Raw genomic sequence first — 24480 nt, forward strand, 5'->3', positions numbered from 1 at the left:
TCTTCGTTCCTGAGCTCGTAAGACCTGTTGCCCTACCCCGCACTTCTCCTTCTTTCTTTTAAACCCCCGTCTGTCAACACTTGTCTTTGGGCGCACACTGCGGGACACTCTCAGTTTATAACTCAAATTTATTTGTGACGAAATTTGATTCGTCACAGAAGTTAAGTTCCTTGGAATGTTTTTGGCCTCCAAGCTTACTTGGAACTCTCATATAAATCACGTTGTTACAAAATGTGAAAGCAACATCAATCCCCTTAGATTTCTAGCAGTAGTGTGGTGGGGATCCTACCCAGCTTCTTTAAAACTTCTATAAAATGCCCTCATCCGAAGCCATCTCGATTACGGATCTTGTCTGTTTGATCCAATGTCCACGTCAAATTCTCATAAATTAGATAAAATCCAGTCAAAATCACTTCGCCTTGTCTTAGGAGCCATGAAATCTTCTCCAATCAACGCAATGCAAGTTGAATGTTGCGAACCTCCCTTACATATAAGAAGGCGATGCCTGGCAGAAAAATATGTTTACAAAATATGTTCAATAACATCCCATCCCTTGATTCCTATACTTCAATCGTTAAAGTATGAGGTTAATTCAAAACACTTTTGGAAAAATCATATCCCTCCACTTTTTTATGATTGCTACAACTCTTTCCTGGATTTATCTACAAACACCTATCTCAATGAATCTCTTCCCTTATACTCATACCCCTATGAAAGCCTTACTTTCTATCCGAAGGTCCATCAATTTATCGGAATAAGTAAAAAAACATAAAAAAATCAACTCGATTAAATAATGCAGAATTTAACACAATTATTGAAAACAACTGGCCAAATTACATAAAAATTTTCACAGATGGCTCCAAACTCAGTCAGGACTCCCATTGCGGGGCTAGTGTCTATGTTCCTCACAGAAAATTGTGTTTCCCACACAAACTTCCCAAAGAATGCTACATTTTCTCTGCTGAATGCACAGCTATCATAGAAGCTCTTCAACTCGTCAAATCATTAAATATTATTTCAGCTCATCAGCACTCATCCTTTCAGACTCGCTTAGCTCACTACAAAAAATAAGCGCATCCCCACTCAATTCCAGTAGCGACTCTCTAATCTGCTCGATCAGGGACCTACTGCATTCCATGTCACTGGTTCATGCATCAGTGGTCCTAGCCTGGATACCGGGACACCTCGGTATTACTGGGAATGACATGGCTGATTATATTGCTAAGGAAGCCACTGCCCATGGTCCGTTAAGTGATATCCCTATTCCGGTTAGAGACCATTTCCCTATTCTCAAAACTAAGTACCAACTCCAATGGTCTTCTGAATGGAAAAAATCTTCTCTGATAAAAGGTCACCAGTACTCATTAATTCAACCTTCTATTCCTGTTAAGCCCTGGTTTCACAAATACACTACCATGCCTAAAAATATATATTTCTTCCTTAACCCGAATGCGGCTGGGTCACACTTGTTGTCTTAGCCATCTTGCCAGGTTCCACATAGTCAGTTCGCCGTACTGTGATTGTGGGTCAGAGGATACTCTGGACCATAATTTTTTTGAGTGTCCTATCAATGACCAATTTCCAAACTTCATGCATGAATTGGTAAAACTTGATAGTAAACTGCCTACCAGCAGAGATGTGCTTTATTTCAAATAAATCCATTTCAAATGGAAATGCAAAATGCAAAATGGGTATTTTCCATTTTGCATTTTAAATGCTTTTCTAAAAACTATTTTGCATTTTGCATTTTAAATGCTTTTCTCGATGCATTTTCCATTTTAAATGCTTTTTTGCAACATTCTTCCTACTATCTCCACTCATCTTTTTTTCATAAGCCCCAAATATCAGTCGGTCCTCAACCTCGCTATGAGAGATAATTTACATTTGTCAAGTTGCTCCCTGGTAGGAACCCTGGCAATTGAGTGATACCATTACAAAAAATACTGATTTAAATACTGAACATGGGGCCATGACGCTGTAATATTAAATGTTAGATAGCAGTTTCTATGTTTTTACGTTGGCAACATTAGTCCCGCGCAAATTTTTTGTGGTTTCATAATCTGTAGTCGTGGTGAGAGTGGTATATTTATGGTCGTGGTGTTTTTGGATTTACCATCATGTAATATGTTTGTTCTACATTGATGTCCATTATTAAATGACAAAATTGTTTAAAAATTCTATAATTATTTTAATTGTTTGACCTGAGAAACCATTTTGCATTTTCAATGCATTTTGAAAATAGGTATTTTGCATTTTGCATTTGAAATGCTTTTCTAAAAACCATTTTGCATTTTGCATTTTCAAATGGAAAAGTTGTGACCCATTTCCATTTTGCATTTCAAATGGTTTTGGGTACCCATTTTGCACATCTCTGCCTACCAGTATACCCTGTCTTCTTAGTCTAAACACTCCTGAAATTTACCATCTGTTGGCAAAATTTATTTATAAAAATGGCCTCAATATCTGACCATAATAATAAATATAAACCAAATTTCTTTCACTTTCATTTGAATTCATTTGTTCAGGTTCCTATTTTCATGTTTATTTTCATCTATTTTTACTAATTCCAACTCTGCATATTTTGACTGAGTTAAAACACTATTCTTTATGCATTTGTATATTTTTCTTGATTATTTTATTGTATTTGTTTATATTCATTTCATAGTACTGTTTTTTAAAAAAAATAATGCTTCTAATTTTGGAAAAATCTGTTCTTTTATATAACAAAAAATGCCCACTACTATTGTGCACAGGTTCCTATTTTTATAATTTTGTAATTACCTATTATTACCAGCTCTGTATTGTTTTTGTTAAGTTATGTTTATGTTACACCCATGTTATGTTTATGGTAGGTTTATGTTTATAATATGTTATGTTCATGTTATGTGCATGTTATGGTATGATATGTTTATGTTATGTTCATGGTATGTTTGTGTTATGTTTATATTTATGTTTTATAATCACATTTGTTTTCTCCCATATGCTGTGTTTTTTTTTATAATATTGCCAATTTCAGCTCTGTACCGTTTATAAGTAAGTATATTATGTTATGTTATGTTATGTTATGTTATGTTATGTTATGTTATGTTATGTTATGTTATGTTATGTTATGTTATGTTATGTTATGTTATGTTATGTTATGTTATGTTATGTTATGTTATGTTATGTTATGTTATGTTATGTTATGTTATGTTATGTTATGTTATGTTATGTTATGTTATGTTATGTTATGTTATGTTATGTTATGTTATGTTATGTTATGTTATGTTATGTTATGTTATGTTATGTTATGTTATGTTATGTTATGTTATGTTATGTTATGTTATGTTATGTTATGTTATGTTATGTTATGTTATGTTATTTTATGTTATGTTATGTTGAGTAATCAATTTTATCCTGAAATTTGTTTTTTTTTTTTTTTACAGTGAATACCTCACAAGAGTCTCAACTGCTCCCGTCTGGAGCCAGTGAGACTATGGCATCCCCAATTGGGGGATGTTGTGAGGCTGAAGGTAAGTGGGGAAGGGAAAGAGGAAGGTGGGGAAGTACCTGGCTATTCAGATCTAGTCACTAAACACGGCTAAAGCCATTTGGAGCAACGTTTCAATTCTGAATGGTGGTCTTACACCAGGGCGATACTGGTAGTATCTTCCACTCTGGAACGTGCCGCAAATATACTATATATTATTTTAATTAATTAATTGTGAAATAACACAAATGAATCAAATAAAATTTATTTGCGCACGCCGGGTTCGAACCCGCGACCTTCGGAATGGCAGTCCAATGCGTTACCACTGGACTATGCCGGCCGTCATTTATTAATATATGTATTTATTAATAAGAAAAATGTTGTAATGTATGGCCAAGATCACTCTTAATGGGTGAAAGCCAATATAAAGAATAAAAAAAAGATCCTACTCAACCGATTTTGTTAAAATTTGAAAAAAACATTCTTTATAATATTATCTAAGATATTAGGTATGGTTTTTTGAATGCCACGTTCATAAGTTACACATTTTTTTAAATAAAAACATTTTTAGTTATAATTTTAAAAAAATAATAGTTAAAGATTAAATTTTAAAGTTTTTTTTTCATTAAGAATTTCTACTTTTTTATTTCTCTATACAACATCTTAGCTATTACCTTTCTTTGAGAAACAAATATTTTTATTTTTTCAGACGATGCCGATACAGAGAAAATAAGTACACCATCAGAAAGGATTTTCAAAAGAGGGTCCTATTTGATGGCTCATGTCTCCGTTATTTTTAATTTTTTGTTATTATATCAAATTATTTATAAAACTACTAAATATGTATGGAAAAAAATAATTTAAAAGCCACTTGAGTTTTTTTATACCTATTTTTCTGAGTGCCAAGGTGGTGATATAAGCGATTTGATGGTAAAAAAAACACGTCGAGCTAAAAAAAATTACGTTGACCTAGAAATTCCTGGCAAAAAAACGCTAATTTCATGACACCATAGCTCACCGATGGAGAGTTTTTGCTACTGTCAATTAGATTATACGGAACTATGTTAAAGTTTTTTTTAGTATTTTATATTTCCCATAAGTCGGCTGGTATGATATGTATTTAAATGTATAAAAAAACCGTGGATATCAAAATGAAATTAAAATATTATTTCGTTTCATAACATTTATATCTAAACACGACTAATGAGTTTTACCTGAGCTTTGGCTGGTAGAACAATATAATAACTACAAACTACCCTAAGGATAATTAAGCCAAGAGCCATTTAAAAAATAAGTACCACCAGTATGTGTGTCAAAAAAACTTGTCGGAGTATAAGATAATAGATTAGGTAAAAGCTCCATAAAGGTAATACGTTCAATAGTTATTTATGAGAATCCGCTCGCAAACACGAATTTTATAGCCAGGCCCGCGTCGTAAAGCTCGAGCGAGCGCCCGTAAAATGAAAAGTTTCGATTATATGGTAAATGCCTATGAACATAATGGCAACGATTAGCGGAGTCCTATCGCGCTACCTTGTACTGTCAGGAAGGTGGTACGTCCCTTGAGTTCCCCAAATTATGGCCACCCTGAATTAACCCACCCTACAGCTGAAACCGGGGAGGGTTTACTTGAGCAAGTTGACTTGAGCCACTCTCTCACGAAATTTCGCCAGAAATTAATTTTAAAAATTATACAGCACTCGGTGTGAAATATATACACACGTTAAATGCATATACTACCTGATTAATAATGTATTTATTTTTGGTCACCTATTTTAAGGTTTTTCTGTTTAGATTTTTCGACTTATTTTACCCCTTTTGATTTTCGCTTTGACTGTGAAAAATCTGTAAAAGAATAATGTTTACCCACTTGTCAAAAAGGCACTAATAGGTGTGATTTTTAACGACTTATCAACTGAAACTGTTTTCCATGCATTGGAATACTATTCATGTTTACATTTTTCAACAGATACGGTCTTAGAAAAAGATGATGTTAGTGTATTTCTTTATTATTCTTATACATATATTCTTCTACATATTCCAAAACCTCTGAAATATTCCGCGTTTCTTTTTTTTTAAACGTGTAAACTTAATATTTTCAAGTTTTCTATATATTTTCTAATTAATTCTTTTTCACCCTTTCGTAAGAAAACTAATAATTTCGTTTGCGATTGCTGAGCAGGCTAAAATTTGGGACTGCAGCCAGCGAAGCCTACCAGGACAATCTAATCATTACCTGTATTCTAATTCACCCAAATATTAACTTTTTATATTTAGGAGACTCCTATAAAACCGACCTTGCTAAATGGGTAATAAAATCATTGTGCAAATTGCTTCTATAACTTATTCTTAATTAAACGTAAACGATTTACCAAATTTATTTCATATTGTAAACATTCCGGTGTTTTACCAATGGGTACAACAATTATGACACATCAAAACAGAAACGCGCAGATAATTATTTAATCCTTAGAAGTTTGATTAAAGTACCCGATGAAACTAAACCAGGGCGTTCCTTTACGTGGTAGCCGAAAGGCTGAGGTGAGTCACGAATAAGTTCCAAACAAAGGAGCATATTACATGTATGTGGGAGGAAAGGGGGGTTGGGATGGTAGAAAGGGGCTGTCGTCAGACAGATAATACATTGGGCAACCCTAACACAGTTTGCCAACAATAGTTTAAAATACAGTTTTTTAATGTCGTTTTAAGTAAAAAATATTTATTGGCCAGCGTGTTCGCCAATTAAATAACACTATTAAAATCACTATTATGAAATCTTTTATGAATCCTTTTAGTACATATTATTAAGAACCTTTACGTGTAGCTGTAGATAGTAAAAATGCACAATTTATTGTAAATAGTCTTAAAATTTGGGAAAGCAAAATTAGTATAAAATCACTTGACCTCAAATATTTGCTAAGTGCATAATACGTAGCTTTGTTATTTTAAAGAAAAAAAAAAGAAGTTAACTCCAACAATTTACTAAGTACACACCCCTAGGTATTCATAATAATATATGTACATACATTAGTTAATTAATTAGTGTTTTCTTATCTTCTTTTTTGTAACAAATAGGATCTCCCGTCTTGAGGATTTCATTTACATATTATTAAAATTTAGTAATAGGGATACTATAAAGTAATTATAAATATATTTAAAAGACTTTTTTTCTAAAATAATTATAAATATATTACGTTGTGCTTTTTAGTTCAGTTGAGTGATTTCGGTTTCAGTCTGTATTTGGTGTCAGTATATTTTCTATTTCTGATACACCAATGTTATGTACCCAGCTTTTTATTTGATACTTAAATATTATAATACAGTTGTGAGTTTTGCAAGGCAGTGGAATTTCGTTGTAGAGTTTAGTATCATAGTATGTGTTGTATTTGTAGTTGCTTGTTGGATATGTTTTTGACTCTGAGGTCTAGTGTTTCTAATAAAGTGTTAGTTGTTTTTTATTGTGTTTTGAATTTATGAATGCAAAGGAGTATTGTTTTAGAATAGAGTTGTGTAAGTTACTTGATGTCAAGTTTGTTGAAGATTTCGTCAGTGCTAGTTCTTACAGAATGATTGGATTGCATTTAGGATTAACTTATCCTCTCCTATTCCAAATTCAAATCAAGTAACTGTCATCTCACTTAGCCAGCATGTACATGATTTTCATATATACAATGATTCTTCTAATTCGTTAATTAATTCTACAAAAAGAGAACGCACACCCGCTTTTCATCAAACCTGGGATGCGTGGTCCCTAAAACTAGAACCGCATTCGCTAAACGATAATAATTCTGATTCGTCGTTCTAAAAATATACAATGCATTGAACACCGATATAAAATCAATTAATTCTATATCCCTTTTTACTATTCGTGTTCAACTTTGGAATTTGAAAGAGGACGCGCTTTCCTTTAAAATTACGTTCCTAACACTGTTTAAAAAAAGGTATTCAATCCATAATTTAATTATTTATTTATAGCACTAAATTCAAATGTGACAATATGACCTTATATAAATAGGAACATTTCTAGATAAGAACGTAACATGATTAACTTGTGTTAAAGAAAAAAAATAATAATATAAAATAATTGGTATAATTTTGCAAGTATTTTAATCTTACTTTTAATATTTTTATTTCTATTTTCTTTAAATATCTTTTTATCATTCAGTTTAATCTTTATTTTTATGTCTTATATGGTTTCTATAATAACATTTACTCTTTAAATTTTTATTTTACCATAACATGTCCTTTCCCCTTGTGTTTTATTATTTGTTCTACAAAATATTGTTTTCTTATTCTTACATAATTCATGAACGACTACCATAACACATGAGCCTAGTATGGGAGTTGATAAAATCACCAAAATTGTAATCTTTAAAAATTTATAAATTCAAATTAAATAAAAAAAATATTTTCATTACCAAACCAACATAATCAATAAAATCATTCGTAAATTTTATCTTCTAAAACTTATAAAAGATGTAATTTACTGTGACAATCGTCGATATAAGTGTAAAAACCGTTCCTTGGGCGTCGCGGCGCTCACCATTCCATGGAAGTGATGTCCCCAGCTAGAGCTAGCGACGCCGACGGCTACAGTTTGCGGCGTCCCTCCACAGTTGGTGCATGGTGTTTTTTTGTAGTCACCGAGCTTCCGCTCCTAGTGGTGTCCATTGTGCAACAAGGTTATCTATTTATATTTTTAATTACTTTTATTGTACTTGTATTATTATCTATGGATTTTTATTTTCGTGGTAAACCACCTAGTCAGGTGTGTATAGGAGAGCTTATGCGACTTTTTTTTTTATTTATATGTTTTTATTTTACCCAAAATATAATTTTGACATATGTTCGAGGATTTTTATTTTCCTTGAACACCACCTATTCATTTGCGTTAGGACAGATTTTTTTTTACCAAAATGTCTTTTTAATCACAGTATTCCGAATTCACTTTTCTAACGAAACTACTTTAATCAACATTTAAAGAGGGGACTAAAATCTCATTTATTAGATTTTTTTTCATGGTAAACCACTTAATCACTTGTGTTCATAGTAGAGATTATGCGACATTTTTGTGAATATGTTTTTTTTTCAAAATATCATTTTTTCATATGTGCTGGGATTTTTGTATTCATTGAAGACCTATTCACGTGTGATTATTTTTAACAAAATGTCATTTTAATCCTAGTGTTTGCACTCCACATGAAACAACTTTAATCATCGTACAAATCGGCGACTGAAATGTTGCTAATTGGGAGATTTTAGCAATACAGAAGGATTATGTTATAAGATTACTACTTTGTTTACCAATAAATCAGATAAGAAATCAAATATTGATGCAAAATTTCAATATTAAAACATGTTTTTGCAATAATGTAAATTAGATATGCCACATTTTTATCCATAAACAACGGGTTTGCTATTGTTATGAAATCTCACAAATAATAAATAAAATGTAACAATATGTTTGCATATCGTCCCGGAGCGGCAGGTGCTCTTGAGAGTCCACTACTCACACTTATACCTCTCGTTGTAATGAATTAAACCGAGTTTAGTGACCAGATCTGAACAACCAGATTCCCAAACGTCCTTTTTGATATCTTTTCTTTCCCCACATCGATCAGTCAAACAAAATCTGGATAATGGATGTTCAATTATTGTCACGCGTCATCACATAAAAAGTTTAGGAACATAATCAATAAACAAATAAAAATTACGAAGAAATATTACCACAGTGATGTGGTGATAACGTAATTATACTTAACTTGGTAATATTTTTTATCTTTTCAATAATTATTTAAATGTTCTGCTTTTATGACTTTTAGTGCGTGGTGAAATTCCATCGTAATGAATTTATTTATTTATTCATGTCTTCCATAAAACAGTTATGCAACAATATATTTCGAAGAAGATTACAAAATTTGAGGTATATTAAGTATAAAGCATATAATTACATTACGTAACACACAAAACCAATATAAAACACACATCACTCACAAACACACAACATATAATACAAAAATACCTATTTTAACTTTATTTCATTTAATTTTTATTTTATTTTACTTCTATTTGAAATCTATATTTTTATTTTAAATCTTATGTTTTTTTTTATTCACTAACATTATATATATTTTCTTTGAATGTATTATGTATATTTTTTGTATTATAAAATTGAGGCCTCAGCACGGGTAAGTCACCCAGTGAGGCCAACATTACTGGATAGTACTATGAAATGTAAAATATAACAGTTTTACTATTTTGTGACATACGTCAAAGGACAGTTGCTGAACTGTTTGTAAGTGAAGTTAAAAATGTCGTTGGTCGATGCAGAATCGAGTCCCTTTGTTGATTGGCGCGTTCTGAAAGGCAGAAGTCCTCACTTTCGGGGTATAAAAAAAGCATGGGATTTCCAATGAATATTCTTGTTACGCTGAGAAAAATAAGTATTTCCTAATACAATATTAGTCCATTCAGAATATATCGGAACACGTGTTCATGCAGCTGCGCTTTTCCTGATAAATATAATGACGAAGTACTACAATAATAGAATTTCTATGAACACCTGTTCCGACATCCTAATCCTAATAACATAGTCGTTTTTTACTGACAGTTTGTTAGGAAACCTTTCAATTCATTCGTTAAAGGCCTGCAGTCCAGTTTTTATCAGGAATATGAATATTTTTACCATTTTTTAATAAATTACCAATATTTTATATCAGTAAGTTTTCTCTGTGTAGTTACATATAAGCTAACATCTTTCATATATTTTTAAATAAAACAAAATTAAATTTCTTAGTAACCTCATTGTAATATTTAATCTTTCACAAATCTCAATAAAAATGTAGACACAGAAAATAAATAAAAATGTCAGGGTCGCAACTTTCTACCATTATATATCACCTAATTACATTCCATGTTTATCATTCTCGTATTTACATTATTTAAATACTACCATTTTGTTCAATTATTTCAGACCATTATTTTCAGCCTTATTTTTGGTGTGATTGCAAAGTTCTTCCCGAACATTTACAATCTAAATGGTGCTTGGATAAACCGCGTGTATAAGGGGGAGTTTAGCGCGTTCAATCCCCCCACCCCCCATCCGCCACAGTAGTCCGTAGGAAAAAATCCCATATTATTATTTGACCATTTAGGTACTGGGACATTTTTAGACTTTTCTAGAATGAATACATCATTTATATACTTTTCTATCTTCTTCCAAGATTAATAAAAAAATTTGTAAAACACACAAAATTGTATAAACACCGTAGTTTCAGTAAGTATGTACAAGTCTGAAGATGACCATAACAGGTTGAAACAAAGATGGAACAAAGTTGTTTTTTTTTAATAAGTTCTTAATTCAAGTTTTGTCTGAAGAGAAACAAATAGGTACAGGTACACCGCTGAAAGTAACTATTCTTGTTATGTATTATTAACTATAACTGTTAGCACTTCTCCCCCCCCTTCTCTTTAGCAGCATGGTTAAAATATCATGATAACTAAGTTCAAGATCTTGACTGATGACTGATGGTAGTATTCATGGTTGATTTGTTCCCAGGAACCTCTGGGGCCGGTGCCAGCAAGCCATGGGGTCCGGGCAGGACCGGGAGGTGCTGAGGAAACTGCAGCAGAGAAACCGCCAAGAGAGACTGGACGCCCAGCAGTGTCGGATCAAGGCCAGAGAGGTGATCGAACCATGCATCACTTTACCGTTGGTTAGATTACACCATACACCAGTTTACCATCCACTGCATTCATCATTCACCAGATTACCATCCACCGCATTCAACACTCGCCAGATAACCATCCATTGCATTCAACAATCACGAGATCACCTTCCACCATATACGCCATACACCAGATTACCATCCACCATATTCACCGTTCACCTCTTCTCACATTCATCATTCACGAGATCCCCAACCATCATGTACACCATTCCTAATATTACGTAATGATGATCCATTCCGGGGCAAGAGCGTTAAGTTTATTGGCTCCGAACGTCTGGAATATTATTTGCCCTAGAGGTAGCCGTAAAAGTTTATTTTTTTAAATAACCGAAATCGTTTCAATTTCTGATAATATATTATGAAACCGTTTCGTTGCAACCATTTACGATGGGTATACTGCAGCCGTAACTGTCTTCCTTGAGACTATCAAGGAAGACGCTGTGTTTTTATTTAGCACAGCAGTAGAGCAGTTTAGTGAAGCGTTAATAAACGAATAATTGTGATCTCTTGGAATCCTTTCGAGTAGAATTTTGGCGAACGCAGTTACATGCTTATTTTAAATCGTTAACCAAAAATCCGCGTAACTGAAATGGTTGGGAAACTGTTTCATCTTATTTTACCCACCTCTAATTTGCACCTCGTTCCAAAATGGTAGATGCTCTGAATATCTCGGTTATCCCTGGTGTGAGATCCGCTTGGAATCTAAACTTTGGTACTGCTTGATCATTTGCTGCATTTGTTCTGTTGACCGAGCAGACCTCAAGAGCCAGGTACTTACCAATCTTAGTTACTTACCTATCCTTATCATTTTCCTTCCCACTTCCTCAAATATTTCCAAAATTTTGGATACCGCTATCCTTTTAATTCGGGAAATACTCATCAAGAACTCATCTTCACCTATTTTGACGATGTCCTATATTTTAATGATAGTTTTATTTATTTAAAACATACCTAAATACTATAATTTCATTTGATTCATTCTTAGACAATAAAAAATGCTTGACAAAGAAGAATATAAAATTTTCCCTGTATTGAATGTAATATATTAAATTATCATATAATGTATTATTTAACCACAGGGTTTTAAATAATTTATAATATAATGGTTTTATATGTATTAATTATTGGAAACCCAGTGGTTAAATAAATGCTTGGACGATAAATAATATCTACAAAAACTGTATTGAAAATCTTCTTTCTTTGAAAAACTTATTTGTGTAAAAAGTTAAAAAATACAAGCATGTCAAAAAATAACAATTTTATGTAAGTTGGGGTTTTACTAGCATGTTTTTGTCACCACGCCACTTTTTCACGCAAGGCCATTTCAAATTAATGTTTAACGATAAATTGTTTCATAAGCAGATTTCAACAAAAGAAGTAGCGTCGATGTTGACACATTTTCTATTCTTTACTGCATTTCTGTCACGAAAAAGATAATTTAATGTTTTTTTCCTTTCAGTCTAGACCAGAACTGTCAATAAAAAATCGTTAAAAATGTTATTCGGAACGTGACGTGTAATAAACATGGGAAATAAGGTGATGTGCTTATGGCCGTCGCGTGCAAGTGAACAATTTTGTCGGAAAATTCGTATTAACCACCCGACACAAGCATTAGCATTTACCATCTTACCAGCCCGGGAGTTGTCGGGCTTTCTCGCGATACCATGACAGAAATATGAACTTCCGAATGTAGTCCATTTTCCTTTAATATAGAAAGCAGTTTGGTTTGATGTTTGTGGCTGTCTCTCACATAACCCAGCACATTACAGATATCGAATCTGGTATTATGGTAAAAGTTACAATAAGCTGTATTTTATTATGCGCGAATCTATTATTATACGAAAAATACATAGTCGACGCATTTTTTATTTTATTATAAATATTTAACTTTCCATTTTTTCACTGTATAGATTTTTATTGTCCTTATCTGATCAGATGAATGCCTTCCCTTGTGAATTTTACTGCTATCGAATACGTGTCTATCTATCTAACTATTAAATCTCAACGATTCTGTAGGTTTTTGTTTTAAGTATTGAGTTTGAATTACGAGAATTTAAGTAGATTTATTTACGCCTGACTAGGTATTTGCAGTAAATTTACAATACAAGCAGCGCAACAGATTTACGCTAAATTTAAAGAAAGCAGAGTCAGCATATTGTCTTGCTTCCGTTTTTCAAGTTTGCTTATCCAATTGTTTACTTTCCAAACTCTTCCAGTAATGATTAGCTTTCATATTTTCTTCCCACGTTGCAATAATAACTGTTCAATAATTGAACCTCGTTTATTTTGTAAGAAAAATAACACCAACTTCAAACTTATCTATAAAGTCGAGGGCTCCGCAACTGTAGACAATACCGTTACCAATTCCAGTACGGAATCACAACAATATTGAATACTCCCGTTCGCCACATAGAGAATTTAGGTAATTTACGTAACTTTTAATAAGTTTACATTCACTGAATATAAACGTAAGCTTACAAAATGTATTTCGGCGAGTAGAACAATTTACTTGTCTAATTGTTGTCTCTGCTTTACTTGCAGATTTCTATGTTGGGAACTCTTTGATAAAGTAAAAGATTATTTTACTATAATTGTGTTTATTTACGTTACAATAAATAAGTCTGGATTTAGCCACACTGTTCATTACCCGAGGGTTGGTAATTCTCTGTTTCAAGAAGCTTGTTGTCTGTCAATAATATCCCACAGGCAATTGCTACACTCTAGCGACATCTGTCGGACTCTGGAGAAAGCTTTATGACTGCTGCTATCTATCGCTTGAATACCCAACTTATTACCAAACATCACACTAATAGAGTAAATTACCCAGCTCTACTTCAGCTCGTTGTATCTGTTATTTTATTTTCTTATTATTTTTACTAAATATACAAACAAATTATAATAATTTACAAATGTAGATATTTCGAGGCTGATTTCGATAAAAAAAATATTGTTTAACGAAACTGCCCAACTCAATTGAGAAATTATTTCTGGTGATTGAGTTGGGCAGTGACTTCATTATGGTTTATAAGATGTAAAATTTAATTAATTGATGTATCTGAAAAATTAACAAATATTTATAAACCTAGATGATAAATATAATAACATAATATAATTAAGAAAATAAGAAAGATAATTACAAACTTTAAAAAATATAAATTAAATAGTACAATAGTTATTAAACTTAGAAAACACAAGATATAAAAATAAAAATGTGCTATAAATAAAAAAGGTTGTAAATTGTTCAAAGACCGAGCTGGCAATATTTTATGAAATGGGTACAATAATGTAATGGAATAAAATGCAACAAAAATAAACGAATATTAATAAAATCAATCAATAACACTCCCAGGACACAATATAAATATTTCGAAGCTCATAAAATAACTTAAATATGTAAAAAAAAATATAAAAGCACACCTATAGTTTTTTTAAATATTTTTATTGTAATTGGATTATTTATTTGGATACGAAGATATCGTAAAAATATTCTGAGGATTTAATGGTGATCAATAATTTGATCGTATCACTGAAACTAATATTAACAAGTCTCAAACGAAAAATTTTGGACAGAAAAATATTCGGTTGATCTAGGAATTAAGCCCAGGACCTCAAAAGGGTTTGCGTTTGAGAGCTGTTAATATTATCTTCAAGGATGAAATATTACAATTTATGATTTATTTATTTAAAGAGCTGAGACGGTTTACATATATTTCCCGTGAACACTTAGGCCATAGGCTCATTGTGCTATCTCACATCTTACCTCACTCCTTTAAAAGTAATTAGAGGTTTTATTCTGTAAGTTATTTCACTATAAAATATTAAATTTATCATTCAAATATTACCTTTAATTACTTCTTATTTGCCCGTGATGATTAATTAGTATTTATATTCTATTGATTATATTTTCTTTATTTTGATTTAAATTCATGTTTCTGCATTCCATACTGCATTTATTACGGATCATCTATTCGTTAATACCTCTTTTGGTGAGTGGACAGACAAGTTGGCCTCAAGTTTCTTGAGCGAATCACTTTTATGAGGGCAAAAATTTTCTTCTTCATTATTGAAAAGCGGCAGCGATTTAGTAAATTGCTTTTGCCTCTTCGTGCAATTTGTCGTTAAAGTAATACTATTTTTTAATGATGAAATGCCTATAATTGAGTTGCTATTTATTAAGTCAATGGTAAGTTGTAAAGATGCTTTTCTAGTAACTATTATTACACATTAAATATGATTGCTCGGGATATCATCGAATAAATATCGGTCTTGCAAGAAACCATAGTTATGTATAATATACCATTTGGAGTCTTTAAGAGGCTTTTTATAAAATACATCATTGCGACCTCGGAGCAAGGGAGCTCGTAACAGAAGGTATTTAATATCCATTGAATTAAGATACACAATCATATTCTTCTTATATGGAAGTTCTGAACCTTAATCATGTTCTTCTTATGTGGAAGTTCTGAACCTTAATCATGTTCTTGGTATGTGGAAGTTCTGAACCTTAATCATGTTCTTCATATGTAGAAGTTCTGAACCTTAACTATGTTCTTCGTATGTGGAAGTTTGGATCCTTAATCATGTTCTTCTTATGTGGAAGTTCTGAACCTTAATCATGTTCTTCTAATGTGGAAGTTCTGAACCTTAATCATTTTTATTTGTATGTGGAAGTTCTGAACCTTAATCGCCAACTTAGTACCTTTTAGTTCTAGTCCATTTAGCACACGGTCTGTATCTCTTATACTTGCCTGAAATTGTATATGACCATTCCATTTGAATTATGTAACCATGGTGAAATACAGTTATGCATGGAAATACAAGGTGTCCGGGGATAAAGTACGCAAACTTCGGGAGGTGATTCGACATAGTAGATAATAATAGAAGTAAAAAAGGTTCAAAACTTTTTTTGAAATTCCAACGTCCTAAGTAGTTTTCTGATAAAGAAGTTGAATTTTTTGTATGGAAAAAATAATATTCTGGTGCAAAATAATATATTTGAAGTTTTTTTAATTCTATGTATATCGCCATCCATTTAAATTTCATAATGAGATGAAACACAGTTTTAAATTGGAATTGGCTAGACTTTTGGAAACTGAAATAACCCAAGGCGCATATGTTCAATATTTTATGGTTAACGTAAAACTGAAACTAAATGTAATACCAGTGGTGGTTCGTGGTCATTTTCGCTGCGGGTTCAGAATAAATTTTCTATAAACCACTAAAGAAAATGCGTCTACGCAGGCAGGTACCGCAAAGTTCAGCTGTCGGCTGCCGGCTGCCGGCGCGGCGGTGACGGTTCGGCCAATATCGGTGACACTCGTTAAATTCCGGAGGTCACGTGGCATCAAACATTTTCCCGCCGCGCAAATATCGTGTTGTTTTGAGGTAGGTTAAGATTTTACCTTCAGGGAATTGTGTTCGTTGTTTTTTTTGTATTAAGTATTTTGTGCTGGATCTATAATGCACAGCATGGAAATATCGTGTTGGTATTTGACCGTATTTTTCAGTCGCGTCGATTTAAAAGTCAGAATTATAATGGCGCGCAATTTATAATGCAAGTTTGTCTCATAATCTCATTTTTTAATGGGGGTTCACTGCACAAGCTTATAAATTAAGTAATGAGAGGTCGATTAATTATGGGCATACCTAATTATTCATTGGAAATATAAAAATGTAACGGACTGTGATAAATGATGTCGTGACATTTATAAAAGCGCAGAGAAACTGCCTATTAATAATGGCTATGCGACATGATGCCTCCCCTTCGGTATTTTGATGTCCCATGCCTCTTCCCCCCCCCCCCCCCCGACCTGAGGCTAGGCTCCCGTAAAACTTTTATATTTGACCTTACGGTTCGAATGTCGCACATAATATATTAGTATGACATTTTGCCGGAAATTAAAATTAAATCTCTGATTGACGCCTTAGTGGGTTGCCTTCTACATAGGTCCCTAAACTCGTTGATTTAGTTACTATTACTTCTATGAATAATCAAAATCAAAATTTCCTATATAGGTACTTAATAGCTGTCGGTTTTGCAAATATTATTATTTATATTTTTCGCAACACATCCATCGGTTCCAATTTTCAAAAGTTCCCGCTGCAACAGACGTAGGTACGTACTTGCTAAGAAGTGTGTTGTTTAATGTTGCCATTTGTGTTTAATGCAGGCTGATGAAATGGACCGCCTGAAGAAGCTAATTCTGAGCGGAAGATCACCGTTAGACGACTGTCCTCCGGAGATGAAAGCTCATCCGGTTTTCGTGTTCTGGCGACTAGTCAACAGGGAAATGGAAAAAATGCACAAGGTTTGTAAAAAGCCTTCATAACATGCTTCTATTCTTAGACACAAAAAATATATCGACAGAAATTGTGATTTCACGCTACTTATGTTATGGTAAGGGTTACGAATTCCGTTTCACTCTTAATACGCAATATTTCACTTTCAAATAAATAGATTTAGCTCTATTAATTCAAAACATGATTTATTATGTCGGGGGAGATGGAAAAATACGCACTTTTAATTTTAATTTCGTTTATTAAGTCACTTACGCGATATGTCACACGAGATTTCAAAGAAACAAAATAATGTGACATTTGCTGGAAATACCACAACTAGTTATTTACCTAGCCAGTGCGCGGGTTAGGTACAGTACCTACCTACGAACTAATTCAGTTAGAAAATAAAATCTTGAAAATATTAAATTAATATATATAACCTAACCTAATCTAACTGTGACTTTCTATAGCAAAAAATGCCCCTTTAATAACGCCTGCTCGCGTCCCCTTTAGAGTTACATCCCAGTTTTCAAATAGTATGTGGGCTACGCTAGGTTTGTATAGACTTGTTTGTGATTTAATTCTAATACCTATTTTCCATGTTCTAACCTAACCTAACCTAAACTACCTAAACGGAATACGTTTAATCACATTTTATTCTATTTGTTTGTTATTCGGGTTATTTTATTTAATTATATGTTGATTATTTGTTATAAATAATACATTGACTTACATATTAATATGGATTAATTATACACGATGAAATTATTTATTTTATATGGCAATACTATTTTTTTTTTGGTTGGCAGCAGTGTCTATGAAATATTTTGTAGGTATGAATTACGATATTATGAATATAATCCAACTCTTGATATGAACATAGTCGCTTTCGGCGGCGCTGCATACTAATTGACATATCGCGTAAGTGACTTAATAAACGAAATTAAAATTAAAAGTGCTTATATTTCCGTCTCCCCCGACATAATAAATCATGTTTTGAATTAATAAAGCTAAATCCATTTATTTTAAAGTGAAATATGGCGTATTAAGAGTGAAGCGGAATAGGAGAAAATTAATAATGTTATTTGCAATCGTGCGATTCTAATATTTGGTTAAAAATAAACAATAGAAATATCTTTTTTAAATTCGAATGGAATGGCTTGATAGAAAGTAACGTGACTAATATTGAGTGGTCGATGCTGCTAATAAGCCGTCATAGATTCACAATTCTAGACGATAATATCATTTGAGTTGAGAAACGGACATAATAATAAATTTATACAGAAATATTAGCTATATACAATTAGACGCACTGTATACCCGCAACAGAACCGTTATAACCTCTTCCTTTTTCTCATAAATCACGTAACTGAATTGGAGGTTAGAACGACCATTAACTAACTAACGAAACCTCACGTTAATTCTGACGAGAAATTGGGAAGGACTGTGTCTAGGGTATGGTAGAATAATGTGGTAGGCAGAGAGAATGAAATACCAAACAACTCTTTCTTGCATCATTCACACGCAAACTTCGTCTCATATATGCTCTTGACACGACTGTACTATTTTCGATTCGCGCGATGTCTTCTCTCTCAGAGCTACCCCAACTTCTTCTTACACTAACAGTAGTTCAACCCGCTCGTTGTTCGTGTGGAATGACTTTTGACGTTTGGCGTATTTATTTACCTTTGACGAGACTCAAGAATAAGTCGATCAATGTATGTACTTTCCAAAGCGATTGCGAGCCGCCTGGATTGGAGAATCGATACCCTGGTCTACATGTTCAAATTATCAAACCGTCGTCCCTTTCTTAATCATAAATGTCAATACGTTTCTGAACACAGATATTCTCATCCAATATTTATGCAAAACAATGTTCATAATTCACGTCACGTTTTCAGACAGCTTACCTGGCTGTAATTGCATTGTGGCATTTCTATGGCTTTCATTAATTGTATTGCTTCGAATTCATCGCCGTTCCATAGTACTCATTTGCACGTGTTACTTATCGTTTATCGTGGAGAAAGCATTTACTGTACTCGTATTTACCTGTTCAATATTGTTCTGACAAATAAAACATTACGTAATCGTACCTACGATGTAAATACGTTTTAGAACTAATTCCAAGTGACTCGATTAATACTATGAAGTCGGAACTTTCTTCAACGAGTTAAAAAATGCTGTGCGCAGTGAATTCTATTTCCACATTGTAACGAAAAAGATTTAAAAACGCTTATTATGGTAGTCAAAATATTACCAAAATATTATTAATTATCATGTCAAAATATTAACGAAATATTATTAATTATCATGTCAAAATATTACCGAAATATTATTAATTATCATGTCAAAATATTACCGAAATATTATTAATTATCATGTCAAAATATTAACGAAATATTATTAATTATCATGTAAAAATATTAACGAAATATTATTAATTATCATGTCAAAATATTAACGAAACACATGAAACTGGGTGTACGCTCTTACCACTGAGCAACCGCATCATCTTTCACTCTAAGAAAAATGAGTATTAATAATTTACTAAGAATCTCTTTAAATTATTGCTAATCCGGTTAAAACGGGATTGCATGCCGTTTTCTGATAAAATTTTAGTAAATTCCTTACACATGCTCATGCTCCTAATTTTGCCTTGATAATATGTATATAATTACTAAATACGAAAATATTATGATTTTTTGAACACGTGTCTCGACATCGTGATAATATTTTCGTACTTTACTAAAAGTTTATCGGGAAATCTATTAATTCGAACGATTACCAATATTTTGAAGAGATTCTTAAATTTAAATTTAAATTTCAAATAAGTAATTTAAATTTAAATTTAAATTTTTGAATAAGTAATTTAAATTTATATTTAAATATAAATTATATTTACTTATTCCATATTATACTGTCTCAGTAGAGGTAAAATCACAAGGAGGAAATCCATAATTGATTTTATTTTACTATATAATACTTGTGTACAAACTGATTAAATGTAAACTGTCGATTTCCCGAAAATGAATAAATAAATAAATAATAAATATCAATACTCATTTTTCTCTCTGCGCGGACGTGCACACATTTAACTTTGCATTTTTAAATTGTAATTAAAAAAATATGTAAATTATGAGTAACTTTACATTTACATATATTTTACAAACAAGTTGATAAGGGAATTCTGTTGTATGTAATACCAAATCAGAAAAGAGGAGCTCACGTCCCTGTTGGGAGCTGCGTATAGACAATAGACATCCAAATTAGAGCCACGGTTCTTACTGTATTTGGTACATAATATTTCTGAGAAGGTCGAATATTTTAAGTATTACTTTTATGATGATTCTTTGTGAAACTTTTACTGAGTTTAGATTGTTTTTATAAAATCCTCCCCATATTATATTGTCGCAGTTAAGCAAAGAGTGAACAAGGGCATACATAGTACACGTTTTCGATTATTTTCATTTAAAAATATTTCTAAACCTAACAAAAATATACTGATTTCCTTTTTTTTACTAGCTTACTAGCTAGTAATATTGCTTTTCTATGTTAGGATGTGGTCTATATCAGGGAGTTTTTTAAAATACCGTTTTGCTTACTTTTTACAAAAGAGGTACCTTTATTCATAAGCGAACTGTTCAAATCAAACGAAATCATTGCTAGATCGCATCGGGGATACGCATTCCATCATCATTTAAAAAAGTCTAATTTTCATCCAATTTTTAAGTTCATATATATGAGTCTAATATGAATTAAATTAAATATTTTTTTCTGATCAGGCCCGAGTAGACGCCTACTACAAAAAGTATCGCCGGGCCCGCCGGAGCGCCCGTCGTAGTAGTCCCCGCGAACTGCAGGGCTCCGAAGAGTCCAGCCTGGTCAGCTGCGCGGAGGGGGCCCAGCCCCCGCACAGCTACTCGGGCTCCCCGGACCCCGAGGAGGGGGTCACACCGGAGCCGATCGCCTATGCCCCCGTCGAGCCGGTCAATGAAAAGTATGAAGATGAAGATATCAAGAAACTCAGGAATATGACCGTACGTATTTAAAAACGAGTAATTGCAGTCCATTTTTCAAAACCATCGTAAAAATCAAAAAAACAGCCCAAACTGAAGCAGTAGGTATGTTTCTGAAACTAGGGTACATATATAGGTAACTATTAAACCTTGTTTTTGTTTCATCACTTTTAATGACTCGATATCACTTTTTAAAGGTGTGTTGAAATATCATTTTGATGAAATATCATGGAACCAATTTGTAGAATTCAACAAAGTGCTGGTATAGATTACGCTTAATCCTATAAATGGAGTCGGTAAATATATCAATAGTACTCCCAAACATGCTGCCCAAATCATGTATTCTATTGGTAAGTGAGTGGGTCTGATAGTTGGTCGTGTATGAATCTAACATTGCTAGAGTCTAAAGCCCATAAACACTCTAAGAAGATTATGTATAAGATGATGGGTGAATGTGAATAGACCTATATGTACCTATATATACACCGCGCTCGAACAAATATTTTTTAGCAGTTAAAAGGTAAAAAAATATAAAAACACATCTAATTACTTTTTTAGCAGATTTTACATTATGTGTAATATCTAATTAAGAATATATGCATACATAGCATTTATACTATTTTAATAAATACCCGTTCTATAAATATTTGACGTTAAAAATAATTTCATATAATGGCGGAATTTAAAAATCACATGGTTCAGGTACCTATATATAATTAGATAGATAATAAAATATTCAGCGTCCTTAAGGTGATTTTTCAGAAAAACAGCGCTGTACAAATTATCCATTAATTACTATTTTATTTTTATTTTTATTCAATTAAAATCTAATATTAATAATAATATAATTATTAACTTCTGTAAGTATGTTTTGGTTTTTGTTATTGTTACAGCTGTTTCGGCTTTCAAGGCCATTTTCAAACTGTGGTTTTAGCCACGTTTAGACGACTTATTTATATGATTCTATTTTATCCCCTCCCAATTTAAAATGATTTATTACTGGTTAAACTGATTTACTAATAAAATAATTGTGACAATAGATTTTATATTCTGTGGGGGGTATTTTGAAGTCTGTTTTCCCCACATTAACGTTATCTTAATTGTTTAATAATGATGTAGCAGTTATTAATTTATTTAAAGGTGTTTTATTTATTTAACAATTTAGTGTTTGAAAATGGCCATGAAAGCCGAAACAGCTGTAACAATAACAAAAACAAAAAATACTTGCAGTAAATTTGATTTTAATTAAAAAAAAATTTAATTTAAATCTACGTTCTACGAACTAAACACAAAAACAATAAATATCGTATACTATACTTATCATTAAATTAATTTGGTAGTTCAAATAGTACCTAACGCCAAATAAGTTGTTGTTTAAATTAAATTTACATGGAAAAATAAATTAACTAATAATTTCTAAATTAAAATTTGACCACTTTGCGTCGATTTTGTAGTTCGAAAGCGCGCGATATTTAAAATTCAGTTGATACTCTAGTTATCAATAGCTGGGCGGATACTAACCGATACGATCTGGTTCATCGGCAGATGGCGTAAGGTTGAAATTATCTGTTACAAATTCGTCGTTTGCCGCCTGTTGCACGTTTTATTTTTTTATATGAAATATCAAAATGTTTTCCGGTTATTTTCTAAAGAACTTAATTTTCCACATTAAACAATAAAATTACATTCGAAAAGAAATTCGTGGGAGATTATGAAAATTATAGAATTTTTTATGTGTCTGATATTTTATTTTTTCTAGTCTTATAAAAAGACTTTATTTATTTATTATTATTTATTTATTTAACGCCCAGAGGGCTTTTACATGGTTGGTAGTATAATTTTAATTTGACAAATACTTTGAAACAAGAAAAATAAGAATAAAATTACATTTGATAAAAGCTATGCAACAAGTCATACAAACACAAGAAACAAAAACAGAAAACTACAGCTATTTGTAGGTTTACATGATGTGTTTAGGAGTATTGTTGAAATAAATGTTTTAAATGATCCACAAAACTTGCCAAGTTGGTATTGAATATGTCAACATCACCCAAGTAATGATTTCCCATGGTGTGAAGTCGTTGTATCGGAGAGTGGGCAATGTAGTTACGCTTATGTGTGCTGCTGTAGAATATTGTATTTTGTCGTGTTGTTACTGTGGGTGTATGTATGTTTATAAGTTGCAGGAGTTCACAACAGTCGAATTTAGAGTTAAGTATTTTGAATAAGAACGTTAAATCGTTTATTTTACGTCTATCTTCTAATGTATGTACTTTTAGAGTATTTAATAAGAAATTGTATTTTAAGTCTTCGACAGGGATATTTAATTTAAAATTTATAAAACGTAGAATTTTTTTTTTGTACTCGCTCAGTGTTGTTAATGTGAATTTTGTAAGATGGAGACCAAACTACTGAGTTATATTCAATTAGACTTCTTACTAGAGATACGTATAATAGTTTAATGGCTTGTAAAGAATTAAAGTTTTTAGTTGATGGATATGATTGGTGAAACTTAGTTTTTCGTCCAAAATAATTCCAAGATCTCTCATTTCCGTGACTCTTTCTAAAGCTATGTTATTGATGGAATATTCGAATAAAACAAGATTTTTGTTTGTGAAGAAAGTCAAGGTTTTGCACTTTACTACATTTAAAAATAAATTATTTTGAACGCACCAATCTCTAAACTTACTAATATTTGATTGTAGTATATGGCAATGATTTATATCAGTTATTTTCTTGTATAGTTTGATGTCATCTGCAAAGAGCAATACCTCGACATCGTTGAAGCAATTGGTTATATCATTGATGAAAATGAGGAACAAAACCGGGCCAAGGTGACTACCTTGCGGTAGGCCACAGGTAGCCCGGAAAGCTTTCGACATCCAAGATTTTATTTTAACGAACAGTTTACGATTTGACAAATAGCTACTAAACCATTTTAGCATGTTATTCCTTATTCCTGGAGCAAATAATTTTTGGATTAGTA

At 32.1% G+C, this 24480-nt stretch overlaps 1 protein-coding gene across 1 annotated transcript in view; it reads left to right on the forward strand.

Annotated features, from left to right (window-relative positions):
- LOC149424222 (uncharacterized) overlaps nt 1–24480 on the forward strand; it is a 40493-nt gene that overhangs the window by 8397 nt on the left and 7616 nt on the right. The window contains exons 2-4 of the mRNA XM_089631049.1: nt 11028–11154; nt 17370–17507; nt 21261–21515. Of these exons, the coding sequence (XP_089487175.1) occupies nt 11028–11154; nt 17370–17507; nt 21261–21515 (520 nt within the window). The remainder of the gene's footprint in view (nt 1–11027; nt 11155–17369; nt 17508–21260; nt 21516–24480) is intronic.

This window comes from Hesperophylax consimilis, chromosome 4 (genome assembly GCF_061612785.1).
Source record: "Hesperophylax consimilis isolate HC1 chromosome 4, BYU_Hcon_1.0, whole genome shotgun sequence".
In the NCBI taxonomy this organism is placed as follows: domain Eukaryota; kingdom Metazoa; phylum Arthropoda; class Insecta; order Trichoptera; family Limnephilidae; genus Hesperophylax; species Hesperophylax consimilis.